Consider the following 22,004-nt stretch of genomic DNA (forward strand, 5'->3'; position numbering starts at 1 on the left):
GCAAAATAACTTCTATCGGTATTTACGTAAATGAAAAATGATTTCATAATACCAAAATGTAGGTATATCAGTAAAAACAATATCCATTTAATTGTTTTCTTTAGTTACTATTTGTTTGCGCCCACAAATAATTCGTCGCCAAACAGCCAATCAAAACAAATCCTAAAACGCGAGCTGTCAAATTTACCTAGATAGGTCATAGGTAGGTAGGATGGTGCAAGAGAAGTTACCGCCGTAGGTAGTTTTACTAGGTAGGTATTTTGCCGATTCTACCTAGCTAGGTATTTTGGTGCAAGAGGCCTCAGGCGTCCCGCAGTCGCCTCGCTCTCATACATGGCTCAAAGCAAACACAGATCCACCGACACCAAAACGCACATGATCCATTCAGATAAAACGTCAAAACTTTCGTGGCAGTCGCTTCCTTCCGCTCAATACGTCGCCTAATTATACCATCGGAAGTGCTCACTTCCGGTTGACGGCCTGGCCGGTGACCTTGTGCGGCAGCTGAACGAACGGCGAGACGCCGCGCACCATGTTGTGACCCAGGTCGTCGCTGTAGATGTCGTAGGACAGGTGCTCCATGCCGATCTCTGGGTCGGTCTTGGCCGCGTGCACGGCGTCGTCGATCTCTTTCCGGATCTCGGTGTCCATCTCCTGAGAACCGGCAGAGCCGGAGGGTGTGAAACGTCTGCGACTGGACTATAAGCAACGAGTTACGCAAACTTTTGACACATGAAACATACTTTGGTATTTTGGTGACGTCCAAACATTGGATATAAGCAACGTGACAATCAAGCGTTAGCAGTGAACCCGATTTTGCTGGCTACAGAGGAACCCAAACTAATCGCGATTAAACCAAGTGAGCGTTACAGGCTGCAGAGAGCAGCAGTTTTGAAAAACTGCCCCACAATTTACTCGGGTTTGTTCATTTTTTTCAAAAGAAAAAAATCAAACGAATCACATTGTTAGCTACTGAACACGAACCTTCGGTTATCATCACACAATATAGATCTCTACATACCTATGTAGAGGTCTAATGCATCACACAGATCCCATCTTACCTTGAGCTCGTCGGCAGTGACGAGATCGGCGCCGAGGATCTTGTCGCGGAACGAGGTGATGGGGTCGCGGTTCTGACGCACCTCCTGGATCTCGGCGCGGGTCCGGTACGAGGTGCCCGGGTCCGACATCGAGTGGCCAGAGTACCTGCCAGACGGGGTAGGGGTAAATGGGGCGTCAGTGCCGGACTGCTGACGTGGAAAGTCAGTGCCGCCTCCGCCATTGCAGGGAAGTGACTACGAGAGGGGCTAGGGGTGGCAGAATATGTAAAAGGAAATGTTGACATTATTGGAATACGAGATGGCGGAACGGATTGATCGACTCCGAACAGATATTCTCCAGCAGCATTGACCAACCACGTTGTTTGTAGATATCAGCAGCACAACTATGATGCAAGAGAAACAACAGGCTATGAAACAAACTTCGTTACACCAGTCATTTGCAGCATTTTCAGATGCAGGTAGTCAACACAACCTGAAGAAGTAGAACTCTAACACGTCTGAATCAAACGCCTGCATCTTCGTTATTCAAAGCAATAGCAGTTTGGTAATTGGTGGGTGCAGCCCCGTTACCTGTAAGTCTCCGTTTCCATGACGACGGGTCCGTTTCCGTTTCGGCACTGCTCTGCGGCCCAGCGGGTGGCCTCCCTGACGGCCAGCACGTCCATACCATCCACCTGGGGACAGAAGATAGACAAAGACACGTTATCACCCGTCCCTGACGGCCAACGTCAATAACGTCCACCTGGGGACAGAAGATAGACAGACACGTCATCAGCCGTCCTTTACGGCAGCTCGCACGTCCATACCATCCACCTGGGGACAGAGGACAGAGAGGGACAGTTTCACCACCAGCCCCCCGCACAGGGTCCTTCCCTCAATGACGACAATGCACTCGTTGATCACACAATCATACAGATAGCGATTTCGACTGTCAGGATCGATGGCCACTGGTCATGAATGTATTTACTCTATCGTAACCTACCCACCCACCGCGGCACCTCCCTCCCCCAAGCGTCGCCACTTGCTGCACACCCACCTTGATGCCCTGGATGAGGTCGCCGCGCGTGTAGTAGTCGGTGTTGTGCGAGCTGCGAGACACGGCCGTGCCCATGCCGTAGTGGTTGTTCTCGCAGACGAAGATGACTGGCAGGTCCCAGAGCGCAGCCATGTTCATAGCCTCGAACAGTTGGCCCTGTGGACGGAGACGCCACGGTTATCGGTGACCATGTAGGGTAAGGTTGTTGGACGAATATGAAAACCAATCGGTTAATTTGAGCATCAGGTTGAAATCCCTCTGCGCCCTCCATCCTCGGCAAATAATAATGGAATGCCAACGGCTAGAACGATTATGAATGAAGTGTAGTTCGGCTGGCTGGAAAATTCAGGAGACAGCGGCCTTCAACATATCAGAGGGTTCCAGTCCTGCGAGACCGATCGACGGCCATCCGTACCTGATTGGCGGCTCCGTCTCCGTACAGTGTCAGGCACACGTTGCCAGTTTTGTTGTACTTGTGCGCCAGAGCGATACCGGCTCCCATCGGGCACTGCCGGTGTCAGATAAAGGTGTCAGACAACGGTGTCAGGCAAGTGTCAGACGATACCTAGCGTCAAAATATCAATTGTCACGTATCAGGCTATCTATCCTTTCCAGACAAAGGCGAGAAGCAATACGAGCGAATAATACAGCCATGAATACTGAATAGACATTTTGGTTCCTTAATAAGTATTGTATTACACCAGAATACTTCATCGGCCCACCTTGCCCCTAACCACTATGTCGCATTATCCCTCCCATCCCTCGCGCCCCTCAAACCGCCACGAGCCCGAGCGCGTCCGTCCATACCTGTGCACCCACGATGCCGTTTCCTCCGTAAAAGTTGGGCGCGTACATGTGCATGGAGCCGCCCTTGCCACGCGCACAGCCAGACACTTTTCCCGTCAGCTCGGCCAGCACCTGGTGGTTATGTAGGAGGAGATGGTGATGTTATTTTTCAGAGGAAAGGGGATATGAACGCTGTATTTACTTTTTATCACACAAACCTATCTTCAATGGGATTGTATTACGAGACGTTTCTATTTCAGTAGAAAAGAAAACTTTATCGCATGTACTGCCAGCCGCGAAACAAAGTAGGTACTCAACTTTACTGTAAAAATGTGCTTGTATGTAGCATTCCATACATCAGACCCTATCAGTTGGCAAAACTCTATGCACTCGAGGATTTGAACCCGCGTTCCCAGGCGACTATACCATCCGGTCGCACGCACCTCCTTTGGCGCGGCGCCCATCTCGTAGGTCCAGCCGTGGCAGCGGTACGCCGTGATGACAGAGTCGCCCTCGATCAAGGCCGCCTTCATGCCCACACAGTTGGCCTCCTGCCGACAGCCACCAACCACACAGACACGGTCAGCGAGATGGTGACGTGACATCAGGGCCCTGTTTCACCGGCGATAGCAGCACGCTATCAAATTGCGCGAGCTGACGTAATGTGATGAGGTCACACTAATGACGTTTCGTGTAATCCGTGAGCTGCGTTTGGACAGAGTTGCTGTCTCGTTGAATGCGTTTGATAACATTTCTTTGATCGCACGGCCGTGAAGATGTTAGCAGCAATATTTGATGACATCACACAGATTGACGGCGTCATGGTTTGTTGATGTTTCCATGGAAACCCAATTTGACACGTGTGATAGCAGCGTGCTGCTATCACCGGTGAAACAGGGCCCAGGTGGGCGGTCAGCTGGTGCGTGACGTCATCGATGGAGAATAATGGAAAGTGGAGTGGGAGCGGGTGGAGCACGGCAGCAGGAGATTGACCTACAACAAACACAATGGGGTTCGTTTTCTTGTTTGGTTGTACAGTGACTGGTGAGCCTGGTGGGCTATATTAAAAAAAAAAAAACAGCGGCTGCTATGTCCATCTCAAATATATTCGCGAGGACAGAGCAGAGCGCCAACCTTCGAGTCCCCACGGTTCTAGCAAACGTCTCACAACTCTGCACATGGGTGGCCGCCGGCCAATAGGCCTCACCTGTCCCGAGTAGAGGTGGCAGAAGCCGCGGATTGCCTTCTCCTTGTACAGGTTGCCGGCGGCCGTCTCCATGCGTCGGATCGTCTGCATGCGCCGGTACAGCTTGAGCGCATCGTCACGCGTCAGCGACACAGTCGCAGACGGCTCCGTCTCGGCGCGGTGCATCAAGGACGGCTGCCGATAGAGACATCTGGTGAGCGACCGAGAAACTAAAGCTTCATAGGATGCTCACTGGTCGTAGCCGGAGTGATACGCGGCTTTCACGGGCGCTTTTCATGCAGCTGATGTGTGAGCTTACGTAACGAATATAAACATTTATAACACCACAAGAGGAGGCAATCGCTGATCAAAGATATTCCAACACTCTCTCGACCAAAATCAAGAAACAAACAAAAGGCAATGAAGGAGTCACATGCCTTGCTTAACAAATGTCAAACAGTGTAATAAGCTACCTACTCGGATTGATAGGTAGGTGCCTTTCTCTAAACCACTCATTCAATGCCACATCAATGAGACTGAAATAAGAGTTTGGGACCAGTCTGATACCTCCACCACAAAGCACAGTCACAGAAAAGAACAGAAACAAACGGCCAGTCCGGGCGTCACTTACCTTGGTTTCGAACGTGTGCTCTGTGCTGAGGTTTTTTGCCGAGGTCACCAGCGGAGAGACAAGTTTCTGAAATAGACCAGGCAGCAACAGCGTTATAACGATTGTATCCGATCATATCCTCAAAAGGACGTACAGCCTTCAGGATCAGCGGAGCCAAGACGAGGCCGAATTACGTCCAATCTAGCAATAGAGTAACGTCCAAACCTTTCCCAACTTTGCTGATAGGCGAAGTTGGGAAAGGTTTGGAATTGATAAGTTATTTTCATAGGTAATGTTTTGAGCATTAGGTTGTTAAACCTGGTATCAGTGGCGGATCCAGAGGGGGGGGGGGTGAGGCCATGCCCCCCCCCCCTTGGGCCTCCCGGGGGCACCATCACGGAGGTTTTTTTTTTATTTCATCACGGAGGCCACCGACGGGAGCTTCAACCCAAAGGTCTCCTAAGGGGCATCATCCAGAAGATCTATCGGAATAGGGTACCGTTTTCGGGGTCTCCCGGAGGCCCATTTCTGTCCCTCGCCTCGGGTGGGGCTATTTCCATCCCGAGGTCCGCGGGGGCACCATCCCGAGTTCTCCGTGGGCACCATCCCAAGGTCGGAGGGGGCACCATCTCGAGGGTCCGGGGTAGTGTTGGAAATGAGGCCTCTTACTGGTCCCAGTGTTTTATTCTCCGAGTGGGTTAACCCCGTCCAGCGTTTAGCCTTTCGGGACCCACTCAGGGTCGCAGTTGTTTTCGCCGCTCGCCCCAGTCGAGGTGCAAAGTGAAAAGTCACATGAAGCTTATTTAGGGACAGCCAAACCACCCTAGTCCGGAGTTACTGCTAAATATATGCATATAGATGAAAGAAAAAGTTTTTGTAGAATCGATTTATTTCGAAGTCATATATTCAGAGGCCCCGAATAAACGTCGTGCGACTATCAACTTTGCATCTCGATTGGGCGGAGCGGCGAAAACAACCGCGGCTCTGAGCGGGTCCCGAAAGGCTAAGCGCTATACGGGGTTAACCTACTCGGATAATAAAATGCCGGGACCAGAAAGAGACCACTCCGGGGGCATCATCCCGAGGTGTCTGGTGGCACCATCCCGAGGTGTGGGGGCACCATCCCGAGGTCTGAGGGCAGAGGGGGCACCATCCCGAAGTCTCCGGGGGGGGGGGGGGGCACCATTCCAAGTTTCCATGGGCACCATTTCGAAATCCGAGGTATGAAGGAGCACTCTCCCCGGGTCTGAGGGGGCACCATCCCGAAAAGTAAGTGGCCGAAATTCGTGGATTTTTTTTGGGGGGGCACCAAATGCCAGGGGGCACAATACCGCATGCCCCCCCCCCTTGACGAAATCCTGGATCCGCCACTGCCTGGTATGTCCGCACATTAAGGAAATGTCACAAGATTTATAGGATAACAAAGTTAAGGTTCATCTTTTTTGTAATGACCACTTGGCCGATAAAAAAGGGCAAAGATGAGCGGGAAATAGTAAACAAGAAAATAGCTTGCAACCACATTGTGACTGCGATTCCAACGCTACATTTAACAAACATGACATCAACCGAAGAAACATTGGCATGCTAAGTGAAACACCTGACCACAATTGAACACAATACAGGCATAAATCTAGCTAAGTATTACAATGACGGTCAAATTCAAAGGGTTGGCAGAAGTGCAGAACTGAATGAAAATGAAGGGACAATGGTTCCAAATATTGCAGTGTTTTCAACCAAAGAAGAATCGCAGCAAAAATATTCTGAGGTCATGAGAAATCATGCCGTGAAAGCGTGAAACAAACACCTCTGGAAACGGAAAAGCAAATGCAAGCCAAAGCCAATGAACATTGCAAAACGTGCTCGTTTACATCCGAGAGTGAGAGTTCGTCCAGCAGATACACTGGCAGTGTGTCTAGTATTTACAAAGTACGCTTTATTCGCGTTCCATGGAGATGAACATTTTCACGTGATACTGACATTTCATCCATCGAAAAATATCCGACTTCGTCGGCTTTTGAGTTTCAGGGTATATGTTTTCATTTCGTCTGTCTAAGATTGTCAAGTCAGAATCAACTTTTGCTTCTTCAAAAGCGCCAGCCTGGGCACTTTTTTAACCTAGAGCGAATCTCTAAACAAGAACATTGTCAAACTGCGAAATGTCCTATCTAGAATGTAAGCTCATTAAACACATTGAGATGTGTTCTGGATGCTCCTTTGTCGACTGCCATCATGTGATTTCGTAATCCGTTCGCCTACATGGGTGCGTAAGATAAAGGGGAATAATATCTATCACATATCAATTAATATTTGATTGAAAACGTCAAATATCCCAATGATCGTTGTACAGATGGTTAAAAATTTATTGTAGCTCAACCTTACACAGGAATTACTATGCATTGTGGAGGTCTTGACATTAGAGACATGATTGTAAATCTATATGGGACAGACGACCGAACGGCGAACGTAAGTGTGATCGGACGCGTCAACTAATTCACCAAGCCGGTGATCCTACCAGTCACTGATCGTATAAGTCAGGGGTCAGCGCCGACTGCCTTGGCAATTCAAACACATCAATGTTTGGCTTAGGAATTATTCAAGGCTCACTCGTTGAGCTAACCAGCCTGGTGCGGGCTATTGGAGCGAAATAACTAGACACACTACCATGTGATGATCGTTTGCGAGAACAGGAATATACTAAGTAGAGTAGCAAGGCAATTACGTGATGCATTATGTGGCATAAACGAGAAAAACGCTAAACCTGCCTAGTGCAGCATAAATGAAAAAGGAATGCTTGGAACGAATCATATAAATGTAAACTTAGCACTGCCTGTTCGGTCTCTACCAGTGAATCGTCGACAAAGTCGCCGTATCCAAAGTCCGGTGCCTTCCATGAAGCCAGCTGCCGATAGCGCACATGGCGACATTTTATCACACTGCTTTTTGCTTCTGTCCCTAGTTCAGCATTAGTAAATCGCATAGGAAGGCATAAAGAAGCTTGATAGGCAAAAAGGAGCTCCTTCCAATTGGGAGTGCCCCATACAGTGCACAGTGAAAATATGTGACACAATCTTATTACGGAGCGAGCGAAGCGAGCGGAGTCTTACGTAGAATAACGGAAATTTCTGAGTATGAGCGGCCGGCCGGCCGGCCGGCCGTGGTCACAATTCTGCGACGCTTATATGTATCTCAGCAACCACTTGACCGATTTACATGCGGTAATTTTTGTAGGGTAGCTTAATTCCTTCTACCAAGTGTTGGACTATTCCCGATGCATGTCGGTGACCCCTTATGCACGTGCCACGTGCAAAACGAAGAGGTGTCACTTTTGTAATTGTTGCAATATCTCGGTAACTACTTGGACGATTGCGCTGAAAGTTGGCATGCAGGTAGGCACCCACTAGGCAATGCATATCCATGTGCCGGAGTTGGGGTGCTGCTGCACGTGCGCACGTGCAGGGGTCGATTCCAGATCTCGAGAACGGCTGGACCGATGGCGCTCAAATTTGGTGCATGGCTAGGGACCGGTTAGTAGGGTGCCGTGCAAAAATCAGTTGGGACCCATTTTGCACGTGCGCACGTGCAGGGTGCCGCTTCCAGATCTTGAGAACGGCTCGGCTGATTGTGCTCAAATTTGGCACATCGCTAGAGACCGGTTAGTAGGGTGCCGTGCACACTGCACAAGTCAGCTGGAGGTACCCCCTCGAAATTTCGCACGTGCAAGGCTCACCCTCTCGCTCGCTCCGTTAGTCGCCCCAAAAGGCGTTATACTGGTAAGCTATGTTTCATGTTGTCATGCATGTACCCTGACACAAGTGGAATAAATATCTATAGTTTTGAAGTCTGTAGTAATACAGCAGAACTCAATTTCAAAAACTTTGACACAAAGCAAGCTGGTTGGTTGGAAGGGACTGAGGCATATAAATCTCTTATTAACAGTCCACAATGGCATTGAAAAACAAACACTAACCTCAACACTTTATTTGTAATGACCAACATTGACCAATCAGAACATATAACTCTTACCAGTTGCCATATGATATGAAAGCAGGGAGCTTATATCCATTGTGACACACATGGATTATGACAGATAAATGATGCCAGTTCAGTAAAAAAGTGGTGATTCTTTGTTGAATAAAGCACAGTTATGGCTAATAGCTATGTATAATGCAAGATTGTAATGCAAAAAAAAATGGAGAAAGAAATCGGTCAGTTACAGATCCACAGAGGTTAGTGCAGGCAGTTTGATAAGAATCAAATGATAAATAATAATAAATGGTGCAACTTACCTGTCTCATAGGCTGGGTTCGAAAGCTGCCAGCAATTCTGGATGCAAGCATGGTGATGGTTTTGCTATATGCTGCTGATATAGAGCTGTCAAAAAAGGTACTGGGTAATAATTTGGAAATGAAATAAAGAAACATGTACCTGTATAGTCTGTTTTTATTCAAGAGGACTCTGGCTCCAAACATGTTTTCCAAATAAGAATGTATCTTAGCCAGCAAAGCTGAAACAGGCAAAAACTGAGCCTGGGAAAATCAAACGTCGACTAATTCTAACATGTGATTCCTTCCTGATAATTTCGGTATCGGTAACCCTGGCGTCACCGGTAATGTTTTCGTTCAAAGTTAGGATTTCCTGTATTAGGCGCCGAGCCAGGCCGAAGCATGCTGTGACGTCACTGGAAGAGAAGATAACTTACCACGCTTTTAGATTCAGGTCGACTCAGACTGACTCAAACTAACTCAGACCGACTCAAACTAACTCAGACCGACTCAACCGACTCAAATCGATTCCGATCGACTCAAATCGAACCGACTCAAATTGATTCCGATCGACTCAGACAGACTCAGAACGACTCAGGCAGACTGAAACTGACTCGGCCGACTCAAACCGATTCAGATCGACTCAGGCCGACTCAGATAGACTCAGAACGACTCAGACTGACTCGGATCGACTCAACCGACTCAAATCGATTCCGATCGACTCAGACAGACTCAGAACGACTCAGGCAGACTGAAACTGACTCGGCCGACTCAAACCGATTCAGATCGACTCAGGCCGACTCAGATAGACTCAGAACGACTCAGACTGACTCGGATCGACTCAACCGACTCAAATCGATTCCGATCGACTCAGACAGACTCAGAACGACTCAAACCGACTCAGGCAGACTCAAACTGACTCGACCGACTCAAACCAATTCAGATCGACACAGACCGACTCAGATAGACTCAGAACGACTTAGACTGACTCAGACTGACTCAAATTGATTCTGATCGACTCAGACAGACTCAGAACGACTCAAACCGACTCAGGCAGACTCAAACCGACTCAGGCAGACTCAAACTGACTGGACCGACTCAAACCGATTCAGATCGACTCAGACCGACTCAGATAGACTCAGAACGACTCAAACTGACTCAGATCGACTCAACCGACTCAAATCGATTCCGATCGACTCAGACAGACTCAGAACAACTCAGACAGACTCAGGTAGACTCAAACCGACTCAACCGACTCAAGCCGATTTAGACAGACTCAGACAGACCCATTGGTTTGACCTGAATCATCAGACCTGAATCGGTTTGAGTCGGTCGAGTCAGTTTGAGTGTGCCTGAGTCGGCTTGAGTCTGTCTGAGGTTGTCTGAGTCATTCGGAATCGATTTGAGTCAGTTGAGTCGGTCTGAGTCAGTTTGAGTCGTTCTGAGTCTATCTGAGTCGATCTGAATCGGTCTGAGTCTGCCTGAGTCGGTTTGAGTCTGCCTGAGCCGGTTTCAGTCTGCCTGAGTCTGTCTGAGTCGTTCTGAGTCGATCGGAATCGATTTGAGTCGGTTGAGTGGGTCTGAGTCAGTTTGAGTCGTTCTGAGTCGGTCTGAGTCTGCCTGAGTCGGTTTGAGTCTGCCTGAGTCGGTTTGAGTCTGCCTGAGTCGTTCTGAGTCTGTCTGAGTCGTTCTGAGTCTGTCTGAATCGATCGGAACGATTTGAGTCGGTTGAGTCGTTCTGGGTCAGTTTGAGTCCTTCTGAGTCTATCTGAGTCGGTCTGAGTCGATCTGAATCGGTCTGAGTCTGCCTGAGTCTGTCTGAGTCGTTCGGAATCGATTTGAGTCGATCGATTTGAGTCGGTTGAGTCGGTCTGAGTTAGTTTGAGTCAGTCTGAGTAGATCTGAATCGGTTTGAGTCGGTCGAGTCAGTTTGAGTCTGCCTGAGTCGATTTGAGTCCGCCTGAGTTGTTCTTTACGTTATCTTCTCTTACCCAGTGACAGTCTGGGAAACTATGGTAAAATCTGCTATTTTTAGCAGTCTGCTATTTTTAACAGAAATCTGCTAAAAATGGGTAGGTACGCATGTGACGTCATCGTACCAAAATATAGCAGATTTGGGCACGGCCCCATACAAAAGCAGATCTGCACCCTAATTGAAGCAAATGCGCATCAAATGCCTGGCAGATTCATGATTAGAATAGTGCTGAGAATGTCCTCTGATATTTTTGTTCAGATCCGACTATTTTCAAATAATGAATTTGAAAATAGTCCGATCTGAACAAAAATAGCAGAGATCACTCTCAGCACTATTTTCATCATGAATCTGCCAGGCATTTGATGCGCATTTGCTTCAATTAGGGTGTAGATCTGCTTTTGTATGGGGCCGTACCCAAATCTGCTATATTTGGGTACGATGACGTCACATGCGTACCCATTTTTGGCAGATTTGTCAAAAATAGCAGGCTGCTAAAAATAGCAGATTTTGCCATAGTTTCCCCGACTGGTGACATCACAGCATGCTTCGGCCTGGCACGGCGGCCTGATACAGGAAACCTTAGCCTTGAATGAAAAAGCTACCGGTGACGCCAGGGTTACCGATACCATAATTTCCATAGATGTATTTCGGAGCTAGATATTAGAACAGTGGTGATGTCATGCTGTCAAACTTGCATTGCAATGCAATGCATAAATTGCAATGCATAACTACCATGGATGGACAGACCCGCTCTCTTGATTCTAACCTTGGTAACAATGAAAATGAAATTTTCCTCAAATTTGTTGACACTTTGTGCAATTGTATGGACATTGGGTGCCAGCTGCCACCAGTGACATCATCTAAGTATGCTCATTTTTGCAGGCACAATTTCCAGGAATTCACTGAGCAAAATTTGAAATGTAATATTATTGCAGTAAGAAATTATTGGCCAGCACTGATGCTGCCAAAACTGAAAACTCACATGAGAGCTTCAATAATAAACTTGGAGCCAGAGTTCTTTTGAATAAAAAATACTATAATTACCACGATTTCTTAACAATCAGATTATCATTAAGTCACACATTATTGGAAAGGCTGATGACTGAATCTCTCTGGGCAGGTGCTCGAAACAATCACCCTGCTTCGTGCAACGCCTCCTTGATCTAAGTTTTAAGCGATAACGGGGAACATCCGGTTTAAGCCACTGTACCCTCAAGTCAGAAGAAAGCTACCGCTCCACTGCACCCAGGGGGGTACGCTCCGGCTGTTTAGCATTACGAAAAGTGGTGACAGACGTTTGTGGAGGATTGTCGACGAACTCTTGTTCCGCGAGCAGCACTCACGCGCTAGCGGAAAATCCACCAATCAGCGCTCGGCAGTGCTCGACGCTGATTGGCCCGACGCTCGTGACGAAATTGCGGGGGACCGCAGTTATTCTCTATGGACCCGAATAGGCTTTTGGATTTCGGTGGGGTTTCTTTTAGATTATATGCTGTTTCGAGCTGTTTTCGAGTTGAAATATATTTCTTATGACTGTTAGCTATATAATGGCACCATAAAATCATGATTTTGATTAATATTACCGATGTAATATCGGCCCAAAAGACATGCTGTCATGGCACGGACTGCCCTGCGGCTGATGTGGGGCCCCTAGTGCCAGCGTATGGTAATGATGGGTTGACGAAGGGTTATTGGAGACTCTTAGAGCCCCACCAGGATTCAGTATAGGGTCATCAGGGCCGGGAACGTCCATCAGGGGTCTGAGTAGGCCTGCCATAGGGGCATACATGATACATGACACATCATGGAACATGGGTCAATCTAGATCCATTAGGGGCCGTTGAAGGGCCATCATTGTTCAGCGTGGGCCCGCAATTACCTCTGATGGGCATATGCCGTGCCCCGATGGACTAACGCTGGCCCCTGATAAAACATCACCAGCCACTGATACTTGATAGGTCTACAAAGCCCCCTGCTGGGTCTAAATTGGTCACTGATATGCCCAAATGGGCCACTGAGAAACCCGTACAACATCCCCTGACTGCACCTGATGGACCAATGCCGTTCCCTCATGGGCCCACCACGGCTCTTGAATGGCCTCTTCAAGTCCCTGAAGCGCCTTTATTGGCCTAAATGGACCCCTGATTGGCTTATGTGGTCCCTAATGGTCCTATATGGCCCCCATGAGCCCTCAACGTCCCTAAACAGCCTTACATTATATGCCACCGGCCCCTGGTAGGCCTGCACTGGACCCGCTGGGCCTATACCGACCCATAAAGGGCCCATGTCGAGCCCTCATGGACCTCCGATGACCACACGCCGGTATGTGTGGCCCCATATCAGGAGTGGTCCGTCTATCCCATGTATGTACTTACGGTCTTTTTGGCCGATGTGACACCGGTAGTATATAGAAATGTCATGATTAAATGTCGTTATTATATAGTCAAAGGTCACGGAAAGAATATCCAAGCTCAAAAATGGCCTCAAACCCAACAAAAACTGATACAAATCCCTTTCAAAAGTCATAATTCTATTAAACGCCATAGGGTTATAGCTGCAGTCCCCCGCAATTTCGTCACGAGCATCGGGCCAATCAGCGTTGATTATTGGCGAGCGCCGATTGGTCGATTTCCGCTAGCTTGTAAATGCTGCTTGCGGATATAGTCTTGAACAAGTGAGGGTCGCGGCAACTAATCATCGCTTGTCACCACTTTTTCGTCGGGAGCGTTCTACCTGGTTTATATAGCCTTGACTGCACCTATATAAAATATCCCCGCCAAGAACACCCACACTCTCACACAGGGGGGTACGCTCCGGCTGTTTAGCATTACAAAAAATGGTGACAGACGTTTGTGGAGGATTGTCGACGAACTCTTGTTCCGCGAGCAGTACTTACACGCTAGCGGAAAATTCACCAATCAGCGCTCGGCAATACTCGACGCTGATTGGTCCGACGCTCGTGACGAAATTGCGGGGGACCGCAGTTCTTCTCTATGGACCCGAATAGGCTTTTGGATTTCGGAGGAGTTTCTTTAAAATTATATGCTGTTTGGAGCTGTTTTCGAGTTGAAATATATTTCTTATGACTGTTAGCTATATAATGACACCATAAAATCATGATTTTAATAAATATTACCGATGTAATATCGGCCGAAAAGACATGCTGTCATGGCACGGACTGCCGTGCGGCTGATGTGGGGCCCCTAGTGCCAGCGTATGGTAATAATGGGTTGACGAAGGGTAATTGGAGAAACTTAGAGCCCCATCAGCATTCAGTATAGGGTCATCAGAGGCCGGGAATGTCCATCAGGGGTCTGAGTAGGCCTGTCATAGGGGCATACATGACACATCATGGCCCATGGGTCAATGTAGATCCATTAGGGGCCGTTGAAGGGCCATCATTGTTCAGCGTGGGCTCGCAATTACCTCTGATGGGCATATGCCGTGCCCCGATGGACTAACGCTGGCCCCTGATGAACCATCACCAGCCCCTGATAGGTCTACAAAGCCCCCTGCTGGGTCCAAATTGGTCACTGATATGCCCAAATCATCAAATGGGCCACTGAGAAACCCGTACAACATCCCCTGACTGCACCTGATGGACCAATGCCGTCCCCTCATGGGCCCACCACGGCTCTTGAATGGCCTCTTCAAGTCCCTGAAGCGCCTTTATTGGCCTAAATGGACCCCTGATTTGCTTATGTGGTCCCTAATGGTCCTATATGGCCCCCATGAGCCCTCAACGTCCCGAGACAGCCTTACATTATATGCCACCGGCCCCTGGTAGGCCTGCACTGAACCCACTGGGCCTATACCGACCCATAAAGGGCCCATGTCGAGCCCTCATGGGCCTCCGATGACCACACGCCGGCATGCGTGGCCCCATCAGCAGTGGTCCGTCTATCCCATGTACTTACGGTCTTTTTGGCCGATGTGACACCGGTAGTATATAGAAATGTTATGATTAAATGTCGTTATTACACAGTCAAAAGTCACAGAAAGAATATCCAAGCTCAAAAATGGCCTCAAACCCAACAAAAACTGGTATAAATCCCCTTCAAAAGCCGTAAGTCTATTAAACGCCATAGGGGAATAGCTACAGTCCCCCGCAATTTCGTCACGAGCATCGGGCCAATCAGCGTCGAGTATTGCCGAACGCCGATTGGTCGATTTCCGCTAGCCTGTAAATGCTGCTTGTGGATATAGTTTTGAACAAGTGAGGGTCGCGGCTACTAATTATCGCTTGTCACCACTTTTTCGTCGGGAACGTTCTACCTGGTTTATATAGCCTTGCTCTCACACCACCCGAGCCGAGGATGCAGCAGTCGGAAAGAAGGAAAATGAGAATAGCGCTATAGCCCAAAGATTTTGTAGAGCAGACAGTCATTGACGCAGATGTGACAAATAAAATACTTTTCATGTCCGTCAAACTAGTAGCAGCTTCACATGCGCAAGGACATTCGACCGCCCCCCCCCCCCCCCCCACTATGCGTTCGGGCCGACCACGGTGACAAAACACTAAACAAAACACTAATACTGGGGCGGGTCAAAACAAATACCCTCATCAAGTTTGCATTCTGTGGGTTACAGACCTGATCGTTCTGCTTCTTTAATATAATACATTTATACGATTTATACCCAAAATGAAGACGCCCAAAACGAAAATAACGTTGAATCAAGTGATGAAAAGATCTGCCGTGATTGTGAATGGCGTGAAAGAAAGTCAATAGAAAACAGTATATGTAATGTATATGTTGCAGGCCGTATGAAAACTCAGTCCGTTTGCAAACGGCCTGGTCCGATTCAGGCCGTTTGAAAACGGCCTGGACAGCCCAGTCAGTATGCAAACGGACTGAAAAGTCAGGCCATTTGAATACGGGCTGAAATTTCAGGCTGTATGCCAACCGCCTGAAACTTCAGGCCGTTTGGAAACCGTCTAGGCCGTATGACAACTTTCGAGACACCAGGCCGTTTGCAAACGGTCTAGGCACTTTGGAAACAATCTGGTCTGCATGAACTTATAGCTGGACAATGTTGAGTTTGTTGAAGCACGACCGTTTCATGACATTACATGGTACCATAAAATCCTGGTCAGGAAGAGATTAGCAGAACTTCAACTGAGGCCCGGCCCGTATAGCGCCCGGTCGACCCGGGCTTCCCCCGGACTTCAAAGTTTCGCCTTCCACCGCAATGGTCATAAATTGCCGGCGTAGGTACGCCACTGCACCGGCCAGCCGCCGGCGGTCGACTGGGCGCGGTGAGGACCTGGATATGATGAAGTTTTCATATAACACTACCATAACGCCTACCTTAATTTGTCCTGGTTCTACCCCGACTAAACCCTCTATCGTTTATCCCTCGTCCGTACTGGTGTTTTTCCAGCCGCGAACGGGGGGTCCGTTGGACCCCCCCTTGCCGTTTCGCTCCTGATTGAGCTAGAGCTTCGCGGAAAAAAACGAGCGTGCTGCCCGTGACGAGAGGAAGCTGATGTGATACCCAATTTTAATTAACCCTCGCCGGCACAGGCCATTTTGAGTCCTTCGACGGCACAAGGGGGGGGGGGGTTGGTACGACCCCCCTCGCGTTTGGCCCCTGATCGAGCTAGAGCTTCCCGGAAAAAACGAGCGTGTTGCCCGTCACGAGAGGAAGCCGATGATACCAATTGTAAGGTCCTAGGTCATCGGGTGACCTTCCAGGTCAGGTCAATGAACCGAAAACCGGGAAAATCGGGACCTGTTAGAAAGTCGTAAAGTGTGGCTGCTATGTGGTTTTCCGGGGTGCTGATCACGAATATCGTGTTAGTTTTGATCAGAGATGATGTTTTTAAGCATTTAGACCAGGTCGGGTCAGGTCAGGTCAGGTCAACCGGTAGGGGTTGTGACGGGTATTCGTAATACGTGTCAACCGTCTCTGACAGCTTCGTAACATGTTACGAAGGCACCAAAACTACTTCGTAAATGTTCAAATGGTTGCCAAATTCGAATTCAGCTCCAAAAACTAGCCTAGAAACATGTAAAACTCGAAAAAGTGAACCGAGGTCACCCGAGGTCACCAAAGGTCAATGACCTGACCTGACCTTCAGGTGACCTTGACACCCACCCTAATGCATGGGAGCAACATCAAATCACATGTTTGAACGTTTGAAACCACGAAAAGCTTGCAAACGCGCGGCTAATGCGAGCCGACATGCGCCGAACCGCGATTTCGGCCAAACATGGTCACAAAAAGAGGTCACAGGTCAAAGGACATTGGGGTCAGGGTCATGAAATTTTAACTGGTAGGTGTAAAATTGATCAATGCGAGGGTACTGAAAGTTTCGTCGCGATCGGCCGCTTTTTACGAGAGTTATTCGCGAAAAACCTTAGGGGGGGGGGTTGCATCAACCCCCCCCCCCCCTGTGCCGGCGAGGGTTAAGGTCCTAGGTGATCGGTTGACCTTCCAGGTCAGGTCAATGACCCAAAAGTCGGGAAAATCGTGACCTGTTAGAACGTCGTAAAGGGTGGCTGCTATGGGTTTTTTTCGGGGATGCTGATCACGAACATCATGTTAGTTATGATCATAGATGATGTCTTCATGCATTTAGGCCAGGTCGGGTCAGGTTAGGTCAAGTCAATCAGTAAGGGTTTTGCCGGGTATTCATAGTAGGTGGCAACCGCCTCTGACAGCTTCGTAACATGTTACGAAGGCACTAAAACTGCTTCGTAAATGTTCAAATGGTTGCTAAACTCGAATTCAGCTCCAAAGACTAGCCTAACAACATGTAAAACTCGAAAAAGTGAAACGAGGTCATCAAAGGTCAGTGACCTGACCTGACCTTCCGGTGACCTTGACACCCGCTCTAATGCATGGGAGCAACATCATATCCCATGTTTGAACGCTTGAAACCACGAAAAGACTGCAAACGCGAGGCTAATGCGAGCCCGGAGCCGACATACGCCGAATCGCGATTCCGGACAAACATGGTCTCGAAAAGTAGGTCACAGGTCAAAGGTCATTAGGGTCAGGGTCATGAAATTTTCAGGGCAGGTGTAAAATTGATCAACTCGAGGGAAATGATAGTGTCATTGCGATTGGCCGCTTTTTACGCGACTTATTCGTGAAAAACCGAGGAGTCCCTTCGACCCCCCCCCCCCTATACGGGCGAGGGTTATATTCAGGATTCTGCTCTTTTCCCCTCCAAGCGGGGCCTCAAGTTTTCCCTCCCCCTCCCCTCCTCCACACACCAATTAATACGAAACGGCACCCCCAAACAAAAAGCAGAAGTGCATCAGCATCACTTTGCTTACGTCGCCCTATGTACATACCTACTGCCCAGGGGTGTCGATTTTTCAAAATGGTTGGGGGTGCTCAACCCCTGCACCGGGTGAAAGATTGCAGCTTTGCCATGGGGCACAACCGTGCAAGGCATAGTTGGGTATCCCCATAAGGTACTGATAATCACGGGATTTCCCCCCCCCCCCCATCAGGTTCAGGGGCCCATCGGGTTATTCGGGCCTGAGGGGCCCTGCGGCGCCAATTGGCCGCTGAGGGTCCACGTTGGCTATATTTAGACTCAGAAGGGCCGCACAGGGCTCGTAAGAACACCTCATGGGCCCACAAGTACCAACATTAAGATCTCCATAAGGGCCCCAAGCCAGCCTCTGAGGGCCACTTGCCGGCCTCTGGGGGTCTTAACCGGCCTATAGGGGGCCAGCTCTAGGAGCTGCACACCCGCCTATATGGCCCCACACCCATTTCTCTCAGGGCCCATATAACGGCGACTGTAAGGGCCCTCACCGGCGCCCCTGAGCGCCACACCGGCGTCCCTGAGGGCCCCACACCCCTAACTCTGAGGCCCTACACCAATGCCTTTAAAAACCCTACATGGGCGGTTCTGAGGGCCATTGTCAGTTACCAGCGACCCTGACGGCTCACACAGGTGACTCGGAGGGTCCCAGCGGCGTCTGAGCGCACCATGCCAGTCTCTGAGAACCCCACAAGGCTTCTGAAGGTACCGGTGACCTCTTGATATCTTTTTGTCGGCCTATGAAGGGTCCGTTCCGTAACAGCAGTTCTGAGGGCCCCACGCGCGCCTGTGATGGCCCTAAACCAGTGTCTCTGAGAGCCCCCACAACGGCGCCTGTGAGGGCCGTCACCGGCGACTGCGAAGCCCCCACACCGGCGCCTCCAGTCCGAGGGCCCCACATTGCCATATCTGAGGGCCCCACACTAGTGCCTCTTAAGGCCCTATATCGGCGGCTCTGAGGGCCCAGCATCGTAGCTTCTGAAGGCCCCACTAGTGCGCATGTGACGGCCACTCTGCCACCGGTGACATTTGAAGGCCCCACACCGGCGACTCTGAGGGCCCCATCGGCGTCTGAGTCCGTTCCGGTCTCTAAAGACGACCCCACAGGGTTTCTGAAGGTACCACCGGCCTCTGATGGCCCTTTGCCGGCCTCTGAGGGCCCGTCGCCGGTCTCTGGAGCCCCCTGCCGGCTTGTAAAGGGTACGCACCAGCAGCTCTACCTAAGAGTCCGACACCCGTGTACGTCGGACCAACACAAGTGTCTTTGCAATTTAACGTCTTTTTTTCGCCCTTCTTCTTAAAACTAACTTTTCTTTTCTTTACATCTTTATTTCATGCCTTGTAAATTGCGTAATTGTTTTATTTTTTGTAGTGAAAGACTGCAGAACAATTATTTTCCTCAAGCAGAGTTAAAGTGGGAGTTATTGAGGGACAAAATCATTGGGGGTGCCCGGAAAACCATTGGGGGTGCTCATTTGAGCATTGGGGGTGCTGCAGCACCCCCAAAGGTATACAAATCGACACCCATGCTACTGCCTGTGGTGGCTTCACCAGGCTCCATCAACTGGATGGCCGTACACAGGCGGACCGTGAACTTGTATAATTAGTAATATTGTCGGGAAAACGGCCGGGCCGAGCATCTGCACGATAAGAAAATGTTCGACGTAGACGAGTCATTCGGCAGAATGCGCAAGCATTCATGGATGGATACGACAACTCAAGAAACTCAAGATTACCAACCGATATTTATTTTAAAATTACTTTTAAATACCCAAAGCTTTCGGTCACATACGACCTTGATCACTGTGTTTCACAATTCGTATGTGATCAAGGTCGTATGTGACCGAAAGCTTTGGGTATTTAAAAGTAATTTTAAAATAAATATCGGTTGGTAATCTTGAGTTTCTTGAGTTGTCGTTATCCAACTGTCATGGATACTTTACATGGATGGATACACCCTGATCATCGACCAACCTGGATCCATTAAGTTATCTTCAGAGGGTGTTGTGCTTCGCTAGACCGTATGAAAACTGACTAGGCCGTTTTCAAACTGTCTAGGCCGTTTCAAACTGTCTAGTGTCTAGGCCGTTTTCATACGGCCTTGATATTTCAAGCGGTTTGCAAACGGCCGGCTTTTTCAGGCCGTTTTCAAACGGCCTGACTGGGCCAGGCCGTTTGCAAACGGACTGGGTTTTCATACGGTCTGTAACATATAGTCGACTACACAACGGCGTTTGATAGCCCCAATAGGGAACTACCTTGTGACGAAATTTCATTGACCTAGGTCAAACCGATGACGTCACAGGTCAGGTCAAAGGTCGGATTTTCACCGTTCACAGGCATTTCAAGAAATGTGTTGTGAAATCGAGTAAATTGGTAAGTTATTGAAAACCATCGATGGTACAATGTTCGTCAAACACATACTTCGCTATATGAGGTCACTGATACCAGGTCAGGTCACAGGTCAGGTCAAAGAGGTCAGGTCACTTGGGGTCACAATATGAAAGTGTCGTGTGATACATGTTTTATGGTCCATTTTATATGACAAATGCGATTATGCGGGTCAGGAAGCCTTTGGGGCCAGCTTAGGTCACGGTTTGGTGAAGGTCAGAGGTCAAGGTCAGGTCAAATTATGTCAAATTTCAAAGTTGATATTTTTGCATAAAATGGGTATTGATTCGATGCAGCTCGTCACGGGGAGTCCAATGGTGGTCTCTGTTTTGCCCCAAGTAGTCTAGAATGGCCAAAAATTGAGTTTGAAAATTTGACGTCATCATTTTTGAACAGTTTTTTCGCTATAACTTGGCCAAAAAAAAAACGAGATATCGATCTGAAATTTGGTATGTAGATCATAGAAGACGGTAGGTACTATCACATATATTCCGGTTTTTTCGAAACTCAAAAACTCCTTGAGTTTTTGGCTAATATATCAAAAAAAAATGCTTTTTTGATTTTTGTGGGTCAAAACTAAAAAAAAATCAAAAATCCGAGATAGCAGTTTTGTAGCCCTGTCAATTCTACACCTGTTATGTCTGATCATTTTTCTGTATCTTTAAAGCTGTAGGCCTGACAGCTCTTCTCGCGAAGGTCTTTTTTCGGTCGAAAATGGCAGAACATGACGTCATTCTGACGTCATTTGTGGCCAGCCTATCACAGCCTCTGTAAAAATGTTTGGTCACAACAAGATGTGTAAAATTGATGTCCGGAGGGGTCCTGAAAGTTTGGTGGCGATATCTCTAGCCGACAGCCGTTTAGGAGATATCGACGGAAAAGGACAGGGGGGCCGTTTCGCCCCCCCCCCTACGGGGCGCGGGTTAAGTGTCGATTGTGAGCATTGGGAATAGCCTTGATTGGGACCACATTGGGACAAAGCTATAATTTGTGAACTCAGGTCTCAGCTCGTGTGATGCAGCACAGCCTACCACTCCAGGCAAATAATTGCCTGTGAAAAGTGGAACATCATTCTGTAGTCGACTTTACACTATTAGTAAAGTAATCTTCAGCATACACGCCTCGCAAAAAAAACCGCACCTAATCCACGGTATACAGAGAACTAATCACTATTACAAATGAGCCAAATCATCAATCAAAGGCAAATGAGTCAAGGGCAAATGAGTAGCAAATAATTGAGCAAAATCAAGAGCATTAAAATAAGCGCACCGAAAGCACATTTTCTTGGTAATTAATTTAGAAGTTATTTTGTTTTCATTTATTGCATTCCATTTGAAGGATAAGCCATTTGTGAATTATTTGAGCACCTTCTTAGTATTTGTTGATGTTTTGTTTTAAGAATGCTTTATTTT

General features: G+C 48.5%; 1 protein-coding gene across 5 annotated transcripts; it reads right to left on the reverse strand.

Moving 5' to 3' along the window:
* Positions 1–194: 194 nt before the first annotated feature.
* LOC122387156 (pyruvate dehydrogenase E1 component subunit alpha, mitochondrial-like) lies at positions 195–21,779 on the reverse strand. Of its 5 annotated transcripts, none has more exons than XM_043377075.1 (11): positions 21,769–21,779; positions 8,966–9,050; positions 4,701–4,766; positions 4,091–4,264; positions 3,327–3,434; positions 2,905–3,015; positions 2,513–2,605; positions 2,098–2,253; positions 1,632–1,735; positions 1,062–1,206; positions 195–654 (listed from the first exon to the last, which is right to left on the reverse strand). In XM_043377075.1, the coding sequence occupies exons 2-11, from the start codon at positions 9,014–9,016 to the stop codon at positions 463–465; spliced, it is 1,200 nt and encodes a 399-aa protein (XP_043233010.1). In that variant the 5' UTR covers positions 9,017–9,050; positions 21,769–21,779; the 3' UTR covers positions 195–462. The 5 variants fall into 5 exon arrangements, with proteins under 5 accessions (XP_043233010.1, XP_043233005.1, XP_043233008.1 ...); XM_043377070.1 differs by lacking the exon at positions 21,769–21,779 and adding an exon at positions 15,217–15,248; XM_043377073.1 differs by lacking the exon at positions 21,769–21,779 and adding an exon at positions 15,222–15,244.
* Positions 21,780–22,004: the final 225 nt, after the last annotated feature.

The sequence above is a fragment of the Amphibalanus amphitrite genome, unplaced genomic scaffold, assembly GCF_019059575.1.
Source record: "Amphibalanus amphitrite isolate SeventyFive unplaced genomic scaffold, NRLGWU_Aamphi_draft 000275F_arrow, whole genome shotgun sequence".
Classification (NCBI taxonomy): Eukaryota; Metazoa; Arthropoda; class Thecostraca; order Balanomorpha; family Balanidae; genus Amphibalanus; species Amphibalanus amphitrite.